This window comes from Pteropus medius, unplaced genomic scaffold, assembly GCF_902729225.1.
Source record: "Pteropus medius unplaced genomic scaffold, Ma_sr-lr_union100, whole genome shotgun sequence".
Classification (NCBI taxonomy): domain Eukaryota; kingdom Metazoa; phylum Chordata; class Mammalia; order Chiroptera; family Pteropodidae; genus Pteropus; species Pteropus medius.
This window is the reverse complement of record NW_024351246.1, coordinates 1-11,048: the sequence shown is the minus strand read 5'-3', so window position 1 is coordinate 11,048 and position 11,048 is coordinate 1. Positions and strand designations below refer to the sequence as shown.

The following is an 11,048-nucleotide window of genomic DNA, read 5'->3' as shown; positions in this document are numbered from 1 at the left end:
TTCAAGAGAAAACTCCTCTTTCGAAGCAGACTTTCTGCAGGGTCTCAGTGGATGCTAGGGACTCAAGTCTCTCCTTATAGTTTCCTTGGACTTGTAGAAGCGGCTGCATTCCAGCTGCTGAAGGGTCTGGATGGGGACACAGGGAGAGATGTCCCCTTCTGGGAGAGATGGATGGTACTTCTTACGAGAATACACGCCAGTGTGTGTGTATGTGTCTGTCTCGGGTGGGTGTGTGGATTTTGCAGATGGGTTTTGAAATAACAGCAGTGTCTCTGTTCAACGGGCATATAAGGCAGATAAACAAACATCTATAAGTATTAACTTCCTTTAACACGGTGTGATTGTCCAGTACAGTTTATTCATTCAATTCAGATTAATTCAAACAAACGGGTATGGACTGAAGCTCTGAGTTGGCTCTCGCCCTTGATCCCCTGGGGGAGACCAGGAATGAGTGGACAAATGCTCCTCATCTGCTTTCAGGAGTGAAGACAATTCAGTGACCGGGGAGGGCAGCTTGAGCTCGGTGGGAAACAGGCAAAAGCGAAAACGGTCGTTGGGCCTCAGTAAGGGGAGAACTAAGGGAGGGCGAGGTCACACGAGGAGGTTTTGGGGGGCCAGACATGAGACTAGCAGGGATCTGTCGTTGGTAGATTATGGTCAGATGATCTGCCTCCGGGAGCGCAGACCCGGGGATGAATGCGATTGTCAGTGGATGAGTCCAAGTCCTATTTACAGCCTGTCACTCACCATTGACCTCTGGCGAGAGCCTGCTGACCAGCAGGTAGAACACAAGCAAAGTGCCCAGCAGCGCGGCTACACGCAGCTTCCAAGGCGACAGCCGCGCGCGCAGCCAGTCCAGCAGCCTGCCCCACGGCCGGCCGCGCCACCCCCGCGTGCGGCCCGCCAGCTTCTCCGCCACCCGGCGCCGCCGCTGCTCGGGGTCCCCGCCGGCCAGCTCCTGCGCCAGGAGGTACACGTCGTTGGAGTAGGGGGCGCCGTCGTGGTCCCGCAGCAGGCGCTCCACCAGCGCCCGCAGCTCCTGCACCTGCGCCTCCCGCTCCGCGCCCGCCGCCCGGTTGTCGAAGGCGCACACGCGGCCCCCGCACTCGGCCACCAGCGCCTGCAGCGCGCGGTTGTCGGTGTCGCGCACGTAGCCCCGCAGCGAGGCGCCCGCCAGGTCCTCCTTGCGCGTGAAGAGCACGACGGTGCGCGCCACCACGCTGTCGCCGAACAGCGCCTTGAGCGCGCGCACGGCCTGCTGGTCCTGCGCCGTGAAGCGGCCCAGCTGGGTCACCAGCAGCAGCGCGTGGGGCCCGGGCGCCGACAGCAGGTAGCAGCTGGTCCGCTCCTCGAACAGCGGGTCTGTCCTGTGGACTTGGGAGCCGAAAAGGTCCGGCGTGTCCAGGACTTCCACGCGCCACCGGCCCCACCTGCAGCTCCCCACCTCGCAGGCTCTGGTCACCGAGGTGGCGCCCAGCTTGGAGAGGAAGCGCTTCTGGCCCAGGATGCTGTTCCCCGTGGCGCTCTTCCCGGCCCCCGTCTTCCCCGCCAGGATGAGCCTCAGCCGGGCCTCCTGCGTGGTGTCTTCGGAACCTGGAGGACAAGCCATTCGTCAGCTTCCAAACCTTACAGCACGCGTCCTGGCTACCTGGACCCCCGGACGCCCTCGAACGAGGCAGAGCCGTGGTGCCCGGCTCAGCTCTTCCAACCCCACCCGCCCTCAGGTCGTCTGGTCTGGGCGGAGCTTTCTGAGCCGGGGGATGGTGCCTCCGGGGTCTTTCTCGTCTTGGGCTTCCCCTCGAGCACCTGCGGACGCTCAGCACCTGGCGAGCGCTTCTGTAGAGGGCGCCCCTCCAAAATGCCAGACGGGACGTCAGCTGCCATCTCCCGTGCTGGTGCACACCGGGCGGGGCTGTCCCATGTGCCGGCTCGGTGGCCTCTGCCACGCTTCTCCCAGATCCCATCCCCACCCCCAGGAGGGGCGGGAGGGGCGGGGGGCCGGGTGCGAAGGGCCGTCCGGAGTCCCAGACGCCCTGGGTTGGACTCAGGGCCCCGCCGTCGCCAGCTGTGCGGCCTTGCAAGTTGCTCAGATTAAGTGTTAAACCTCTGTGCAAAAGCCGGGAATAAAGACGTGGAGTCGTTTCTCTGAGGGCTGTCGAGGGGATTGCATGACATCATCTCTTTCCTTCCCCCTCCTCCGCCCGCTCCTCCCTCTTAAACCCGCTGCCTAATAAGATGCCTGTTCAACCCTCCATCCTGGCTCTCGCATCTCCCTGGCAGTCATGCTCCCTCTAGGGCATGATCTGATGCCCTCTCCATGCTCTTCTGTGGGGGTCAGAGGGGGGTTATTGCTCTCATTTCACATTTCGGGAACAGAGGTGCAGGCTAGTCAAAGAAGTTGCTACCTCACAGCTGGGCCAAGGCAGAGACCCAGCTCCAATGCACATGTCAGGCTCTCGCTCCTCCCCCAGGCAGCTGGGAGACACCTCCGGGGCTCGTGTGCTCAGCCCCAGTCTGCCTGTCCCCTCAGCACCCAGAGCTCACTGCTGGGGGCAGCGCGCAGGGCGAGGCTTGTTCTTACCGTAGGCGCTTTCTTCATCTCTTGCCATCTTCCGTCCTCCCATGCTCACCTGAAAGAGCCCCAAACACAGTTCGTCCTGTCATCCACTGATTCGTTCCTTCACACGAGTCAATGGTCTCAGTGCCTACGACGGGTCAGGCAAACCCCAAAGAGCTGGTGACACCACAGTGAGAAGGTCATGGTCCCTGCTTCCCTGCGCATCAGAGCCGAGGGAGGAACATTGGAGGGACCCGCCTGGGGCTGGGGCCACACTGCGGGAGCGTCCAGTGAGCTGAGTTTTGTCCTTCCGGGGACCCAGATGCAAAGGGCAGAGGGGCGACTAACACGATGTCGGCGAGCAGAGCAGCGTTAGATGTTCATTTTTCTCCAGCCTCGTGACACCTGCCCCCCTCGCTCTGCTGCTCCTCCCCCGAGCAGATGCCAGGGCCTCTCTTCCAGCCTCGAGCTCTCACGCCCGTGACCCTTCGGCCTCTCCCACGCTCTGAGTCCCGTCTGTGCTGCACCTTTCTGTTCGTTTCCAATTCTCCCTCTCCCTGTCGTCCGCCTGCTTACCACAGGTGACACCGTGTTGGAGTGGGGGTTGAAATGATTTTAAGTAGTTTTTAAGAGGGAGGGTAGCCCCAGCTGAAGCGTGACAAGTGGCTCTTAATTACTGAGATCTGTAAAACATGTAGAATCCTGTATTCTTAATACTCTGTTGCTTCAAAGTCCATCTAGTTCGTTGCCTCCCAAACTAGCTGCTTTTCAGAATTATCCAAGTGCTTTTTAAAAATGTACATTTTTTGATTATCCTCAGAAATTCTGATTCACGATTCAAATGTTTCTGATGCAACCAGTCCACGAATCAGAGTTTGGAAATCAGGTATTTATTTCAACTCCTGAATTGTACAGCTGAGGGAATTGGGGTGTCCTCGAACCTGGGGAGAAGCTTGAATTAGGGAGCAGATGCGTAAGGGCTCATGCAGGGAGAGGGATTGAAGACTGATTGGCTAACTTCAGATTGCCTGCGCCTCCCCACCTCCGAGAACGGTGAGGAGGGAGAAACAGGGTCCTGAATCTATGCAGACTGTCACTGGCTCTGAGGCTACAATACTTACTGGTTAGAGAAGTATCTTTTGCCTTTGCTGAATGTGCGATTTGGGGAATGTCGAATGTCTTGTTCTTTGATCCTGGAAGTGGTTCTGGCACACGCTTCTCTTACTGTACTGAGGGATTGTGGAAGGAGACAGATTTTGCTTGTAAATGAGACCGTATGCCCTCCAGGCTAAAGAAGGTGCTCAAAAAAGCTTTTCAGAACCTACTCTATTCAAAACTCAGAACATGTTTAAAAACCTGGAGCGTGATCTTGACCGCTGAGGCCAGGAAGAGCGCCACCAGGGGCTCAGGCAGTAGACACGCTCAGAATGACATTCCTTCAGGCTCCTCGTAGCTCCGCTTCCCCGGCCGGCTCCCTCCCCATGCCTGAGCTCACCTTTCCTGCAGAGCGGGTGACAGACGGGCTGTGACGCTGGCTCAGAGAAGCCCCTGACCTACTGCTACCTCTTTGGTTGTGCGTGCGGCAGGCTGTTCCTCCCAGCACACAGGGACACAGGGAAGTGTCCCTACTTCTGGGACCTTAGTGCTCAGGAAGGGGCGGGCCCTGGGGTGATGATTTAAAGAAACAGAAACTAAACGCTTCCCCTGGAGGTGTGGGTTTGCGGTGCTTCTCCATCGAAACCTCCCTCCTGCTCTGACTAAGGTGGTGGGTGATCCCAGCAGGGCCCGATACCAAATCTCTCGTCCTACCAGAGGAAGGAAAGGGCCTCGTTGTCCCAAAGTCTGGCTCTGCTCGAGAATTGGTTACCGATCTCATTTTCAATTGCTTTTAACCCTCTAGGGATTTTTCCACCCTATAAAATCGGTCCAGAGAGTCTCCTGCCCCAGAAAAAAGGACACGGTAGCTGTTCTCATTAGCATTCCATCGATTGGCCATCCGTGTGGCCGGAGCCACTCTGAGGTCCAGTCTGTCAGAAGCATCTGGAAGCAGAGTCTCATCATTTCTAAGAAAGGAAGGCATCCCGGCTATTGAAGGACTTGAGGGCTAGCTAGCGTGTGGAGTATGACTGCCTCTCCACAGTTTTCAAATTAGTCTGGTGCTTGTGTTGGTATCGCCAGTTCTAGTTAATCTGTCTTTTCTCCAGAGGGTCAGCAAAAGAGTGAGATCAGCGAAAGAGCCAGTCGTGTGGTGCACAGGACTGGCCCTAGACCTGGGCAGGTCACTCCCCAGCGATGGGACCTTTCCTGGCTCATTAAACGCCCCGGAGTTGACTGTCTCCACACGGGAGAGGGAGGCTCTCCTGAGCCCTGATTTACTGCCTGGTATCTTTGTTTTTGTTTCTTTCTTGCCAGCCCATTTTTTCAGGTACGAAAGAGACTCAACTTCCACCATTTCCCATCTTTTTTGGGGGACAGTCTCTTGGATGACTGACACTCCCGCTGCTTCCATTCAGCATTTCGGGGAGTCTCTCATTCTCCCACTAGATCAGCAGGACCAGGACTAGTGGGAGCCAAGCCTGGTGTCCAGGCCACAAAATTTAATGAGGCACACTCCTAGGGTCGCTGAAGTGCCAATCCTGAAGATGAACAACCCCAATAGTGGGTGCTTCCTTAAGAGTGAGGTGCCTAGCCTCACGCTGCTCTAAGCCACGAAGATCAGCTTTGATGAAGTCTTTGATACCCAACATGTACCTTTCATGAATATGCTTTCTGTGCCTCTTCATAACTCCTGGCTATCCACTGTTCCTAGGCATGCCTGGGGTGGGTGCCTCACTTCAACCACTTGCAACTCTCTGTCTGAGGGTTTATCTGGCCACAAGAATTTGCTTGGCGAGTGCACGGGGCAGCCTGGAGTTGTCAGAGAGCTGATGTGCCCATCATGTTAGAGTGGTGGCTCATTCCTATTTCAACTCAAATGTAGGAGCCTATGATGCGATCACTCTGTTCAGCAGACAGTTAAATAAACTTGCCCTCTCCAGGAAATAAAGCAAACCAGGGTTTGAAACATATATTTCAGACTTTTGTTTTATTGTCTGGAATACAATGCAAATTTACATGATATATGAAGAATTAAGAAAATATTACTCATAGTCAAAAGATTAAGCAGTTAGTAGAAGTAGAACCACAGATGACTCATTCATTGGTATTATCAGTTAAAGACTTTAAAATAGCTATTGTAAATGTGTTAAAATTTATAGAAAAACAAGTATAATGAGTCAAGAGTTCAAAAATTTCGGGAGAGAAATATAAACTCTAAAAGAACTGATTCTGCTACTAGAAAATAAAATATTTGAATTAAAACCAATATAATTCGATGGACCTACCAGTATACTAGACATTGAAGGAAGGCTCTTGTAGACAGGTTAAGAGAAATTGTTGAGACTGAACATGGCACCAGTGATTGGTTGGATAGTAGCAAGCAGTGTAACATAATTAGAATCCAAGGAGAACAAGAAAAGACTGACCTGGATAGAAAGAAAACGTGACGATATTATTATTTTGATGAAAAACTTCAACTCATAAATCCGAAAATCTTAGTCCACCTTAATTAAAAACTACAAAGAAAAACAAACCCAGGCACTTCATAGTCGAACTACTGAACAACCAAAGAAAAAGAGGAAAATTTTAAATCAACCAGAGGTGGGAAAAAGACACATTCCATACAGGGGAACAGTTTAAGAACGACAACCACTTTCGTCTCAGAGACAGAATAAGCCAGAAAACCCTGGAATGTGTTTAAACTGCTGATGGAAAAAAGAAAAGATCAGCCTAACTTCTTGATTCAGCAAAACTACCCTTCAGAAATGAAGATTAAGAAGAGGCATTTTAAGATCATGAAAACCGGAGAGATTTTAACTCGCTAAGTTCGCACTACAAGAAATGGGAAAGAAATTCTTCACGCTGAAAGGAGATGGTACCACATAAAAACATGGATCGACAGGATAAAAGGTTTCTGGAAATTTCAAATATGTGGGAAATAGGAAAAAACTGCTATTTGGATTCTTCTTCGTTCCCTAAAAATGAAATCGATGGTAGCAAAATAATAATAATATATTGTGAATTTTTTTAACTCTGGAGACGTAAAAAGTGACAATATCACAAAGGAAAAGAAGGGGTTAAACAGAAGTCCATGTTTGTCAGGTTCTCATATCTCATTTGAAATGGTACACTGTTAACTCAAGCTAGAGAATAATAAGTTATGGCTAAATCCTTTCTTCCCTAGAGCAACTGCTAAAACATAAAAGCCAACAAAGAGATAAAATGGAATAATTTTTTAAAAACTCAACACCAAAGAATGGGGGAAAAAAAAAAAACCACAACAAGAACTACAAAACGATGCGGCAAATAGAAAGCAGGAACAAGAACTTAAACCCAACCACAGATATTGTTACATTAAATGTAACTTATTATTATCATTATTATTTTTTGACAAAGGAGCAAAGATAATTCAATGGAGAAAGGATAGTTTTCAACAAATGATGCCGGAACATGATGCTAGACACACACACACACACACACACACACACACAATGAATCTAGACACAGATTGGGGTCGGGGTAAAATCTGACTGAGCCTCTTTTGATGTGAAGCAAATTTGATGTACATGAAACAGACTACTGATGTGTGAGTGTGCCCATGTGTGGTTAGTGGGCATGGCTGGTTTCATCACTGAAATGAGCCACGTGTCTCACCATCTCCTGAGAATAAAACCATGGAATAAAATTAAAGACATGTTATCCCAATAACTTCACAATTTACTTATTATTATTATTTTATTATATTCAGTAGACATTATCGTCATTCTATTCAGTAGAAATAGTAGTATTCTGAAGAATAAAAGGAGTCTCCGGGAATATAAAACTGGCTTTAGGCATTTGCAAATGGGAGGAATTTTATGTTTACAGCTTTCAAAAGGTTTTGGTATTAGATTTCAAAACAAACAGTAACTTTTAAAATAATCCGGTTCCTTAATACATTGAGCGATGTTAGGATTTAAACATTTTGCAGAGTTTCAAATGCTGGCGTCAGGCACTGCGTGTTTTAAGGAGGCTCTGTAATTCGCTCACTGCCTGAAGGTGAATAAATCGTTACTGATCCATAACTATAATTTAGGAGTCGTATTTGAGACCAATGGCCTTGCCAGAAATTATCATTAACTTTTTGAGTATAATTAACAGTAAGCTACAGAACAAATTGCACATACTACAGAGTAAGCAGTAAAAGAAATTGCATATCCTGAGCCATACACAAAATAACAGAATTAACCATTTGACAAAGAACCTAATACAAAATAAAATACACACTAGTATTTTCATCAGGGCTCTTTTTAGGCCATTTTCTTTGGCCGTGGTGGTGCCACGTCTCTGAACTTCCATGAACTTTATCAGACTCCCTTTGAAATCCTTTAACCTTTCCTCTGATCCCTCAGCTCCACTTCCGGACCCCGTGACGAGACTGTACAGCCCGTTGGTATAGTGGTCGCCTCTCTTCTCCATCACCAGGCCCTCGATCAAGTCCATTAGCTCCTTCACTTGGTCGCCCCGGTCACTCCCTTCGGCACGGTTATTGAAGGCACACGCTCGCCCCCCACACGCTGCCACCAGCTTGCTTAGGGCTTCGTTCTCCGTCTCATGGATGTAATCCGTCAAGGAGCCTCCTGCGAGGTCTTCCTTGTGGCTGAAGAGGACAATCGTGTGTCTCATGGCATCCTCTCCGAAGATCTCTTTGATCCTCTGCGTAGCCTGCTGGTCCTGCGTGGTGAATCGGCCCATTTGCGTCACCAGGAGCAGCACGTGGGGTCCAGGGGCTGAGAGCAGGTAGCACCTCTGCACCTCTTGGTATAGGGCATCAGAGGGGTCCCTCCCAGAAAACATGTCCGGCGTGTCAATAACGACCAGCTCTCTGTCTCCCCAGCGTCCCCGACTCTCACTGCAGGTCTTAGTGAGGGTCTGGGGCCGCAGCTGTGACACAAACGCCTGCTTCCCAAGGATGCTGTTCCCGGTGGCACTTCTGCCGGTTCCCGTTCTTCCCACCAGGATGATCCTCAGCTCTGATCCCCTGGCGTGTCGGTTCTTCGTATGTGGTCCTGTTAAGGGCAAGTTTACTGTGTTACTGCTACACTCATCACGCCGATGGAATATTTTTAAGGATAAGGAGTTATTCCCAAGTTACAGGAAAAGATACTTTCTTCTACAATAGGTTGCATTTACGAAATAGAAGCTAACCCCATTATCGAGTAAAATAAATGAATTATGGGTTTTAAAACATCTAGAAGTGCAGTGTATCGCCACGTTGGATCCTAGAAAAACATACCTGGCGGGGCGGGGGGAGGACGAGATGGATTTAGAAACACATCTCATCGTGCAAGGCTTGCCTGAAACGCTCCGTTCCGGCCCTCCGGAAGATAAATTTTCTGAGCATCACAGACGTGTAGCCAAGACTGTGGACCCCACCTCCAGGTGATTAAGTCACCTGACTCTGTTCCAAGGCCAGAGATGGCCGGTCTGACCTTGGCCGGGCAGAGGTGTGGTGGTGACCACCAGTGAAATGGCTGGATTTGGGAAATGCAGGAATGACCAGTGTGATATGAGTCTCCCTAATGAAGAAACAGCTGGTAGCTTACACTTGGCTTAGAGAGCATAGCAGGCTTTTAATATAAAATAGGCAAAATAGCTGTGCTCACCGGAAGTCACTTTCTTACCCGAGTGACTGCATTCATTCTGGTCCATCGCTGCTCCTGGGGGACAGAGAGACCAGAGACCAATCAAACAACAACGACAACACCGGAAATCGATTATCGTCTAGTTCTGAATCGTGACAGACCCTTACATTCCCAGCTCGTTCTCGACCACGTCTCATGTGTCCCCACAGAGCCGGCGACGTAGGGAGGAGAATTACTGTGTCCAGGTCACTCGCCCGGAGTCACGCAGCGAGGTGGGAGCAGCGTTTCGCTTTGTGGGTCCTGCCTGGGCCCCTTCCTTCCTCTCAAGACCGCCCCGCCCTCTTCCCCTGCTGTCCCTGGTCACACACCTTCACTTCCCTCCACTTCCCTTCTGGACCTACCTCCCCCGTGTCTGAGGTTCCGTCTCCTCCCCGCTTCTCTCCTTCTCTCCTTCTCTCTCTCCTCACCTCGCTCCCTTCCTTCTGCTTCTTACCACCCTCTCCGAACTCCTCCTTCCACTTTGAGTCCTTGCCAGAGGACTCACCGGGTTAAGAATGTGACTCTGCAAACGGACACTCTCCTTGAAGCCAGAAATACACATCGTTTGATCCCTCGATTGCTTACATCGTCCCCATTCCTCACCAGCCACCAGGGAGGAGCCCTGCCACCTCGTCCCCCTGTCCGATGCAGTGAGAAGTCCTGATTAATTTTTATCAGACACGTTTTTCTCTTGCTTAAATCTGGCAGCACAGCCAAAGCAACAGGCACAGAAAGCTACAAGGGGCAGAAAACTCCCGGCCACATGGGAACTGCCAAATTCTTCCCGGTTAGCACTTTTTATTGGCTTCCTGTTAAGGAAATTCTCTTTGTCAGTAAGCTGTAAACGAAACTATAGGCAGTTCACGGTCCCTGTAAACTGGCTTCACTTAAGCCAAAGGCAGTCGCTCTAAATTGTTGCCCTTAAAATACGGCAAATTTGTTCTTAAAAAAAAATTTTTTTTTTTTTCGGAGCATGGCCAGGGAACTAGAGATCGACACCGTGGAACATTTCCCAAATGCGGGCACACCTGATTCGCCGAGGAAAGACACAGATAGCTCCCCGTTCAGACCTGTGACTGGCCAGCTCAGCTCGAAGAGAAAGAAAATGAAGCAAACACGCACGTCTGTCTCCTTCCTCCATAATCTCCACCCAGCTTCCTCCTCCCCGCACCCCTCCCCGCATCCCTCCCCTAAGAGAACCCCGCCACGGTCCGTCTGAAATTCTCTTTTCGGCCACGTAAGCAAAATAAACGGTTTGAATGGGAAGATAGGATCGGTAGTTATTTGCTCTCATATGGACCCACAGTCTTTTCTTGTCGGGACAGGGGGCGCCAGGGAAGCTGGGGAAGCTGGAGGATTCGGTTCCTTCCCCCACCCAGGCTGTGTCCTCACAGTCAACAGTGTGCCTAAATGGGCTGGGAGTGTCCTAAAGGCAAATGCCCTTGGGGGTGGTGAGAGCACATGAGTCAGGGCTTTGGGGACATCCTGGTACGATTCTTAATCTTTTAGCAGGAAATGGAAAGGGACTTCCCTTGAAGAGTTCTTCATCTTTTTAGTAAACCTAGTTCAGTTTTCTTCCCTCCTTTCTTTAGGAAAATGTCCTTCTCCCTCAAAACCTGACAATTGCCCCGAAACTGGTGACTCAGATTGATAAGGGTCATCGGGGCCCAGAAACCTGATAATTGCCCCGAAACTGGTGACTCGGATTGATAAGGGTCATCGGGGGCCCA

General features: G+C 50.5%; 2 protein-coding genes across 14 annotated transcripts; both read right to left on the bottom strand.

The window, feature by feature from the left end:
- Positions 1–338: 338 nt before the first annotated feature.
- On the bottom strand, positions 339–4,208 carry LOC120586572 (GTPase IMAP family member 1-like). Of its 2 annotated transcripts, XM_039842945.1 has the most exons (4): positions 4,053–4,208; positions 3,679–3,786; positions 2,582–2,630; positions 339–1,593 (listed from the first exon to the last, which is right to left on the bottom strand). In XM_039842945.1, the coding sequence occupies exons 3-4, from the start codon at positions 2,622–2,624 to the stop codon at positions 740–742; spliced, it is 897 nt and encodes a 298-aa protein (XP_039698879.1). In that variant the 5' UTR covers positions 2,625–2,630; positions 3,679–3,786; positions 4,053–4,208; the 3' UTR covers positions 339–739. The 2 variants fall into 2 exon arrangements, with proteins under 2 accessions (XP_039698879.1, XP_039698878.1); XM_039842944.1 differs by lacking the exon at positions 3,679–3,786 and having other exon boundaries at positions 4,053–4,205.
- Positions 4,209–6,916: 2,708 nt separating this feature from the next.
- LOC120586571 (GTPase IMAP family member 2-like) lies at positions 6,917–10,828 on the bottom strand. Of its 12 annotated transcripts, XM_039842943.1 has the most exons (4): positions 10,347–10,828; positions 9,301–9,354; positions 7,922–8,703; positions 6,917–7,315 (listed from the first exon to the last, which is right to left on the bottom strand). In XM_039842943.1, the coding sequence occupies exons 2-4, from the start codon at positions 9,344–9,346 to the stop codon at positions 7,262–7,264; spliced, it is 882 nt and encodes a 293-aa protein (XP_039698877.1). In that variant the 5' UTR covers positions 9,347–9,354; positions 10,347–10,828; the 3' UTR covers positions 6,917–7,261. The 12 variants fall into 12 exon arrangements, with proteins under 12 accessions (XP_039698877.1, XP_039698869.1, XP_039698867.1 ...); XM_039842935.1 differs by lacking the exon at positions 6,917–7,315 and having other exon boundaries at positions 7,372–8,703; positions 9,319–9,354; positions 10,347–10,822; XM_039842933.1 differs by lacking the exons at positions 6,917–7,315; positions 10,347–10,828 and adding an exon at positions 9,824–10,148 and having other exon boundaries at positions 7,372–8,703.
- Between the last annotated feature and the right edge of the window lie 220 nt (positions 10,829–11,048).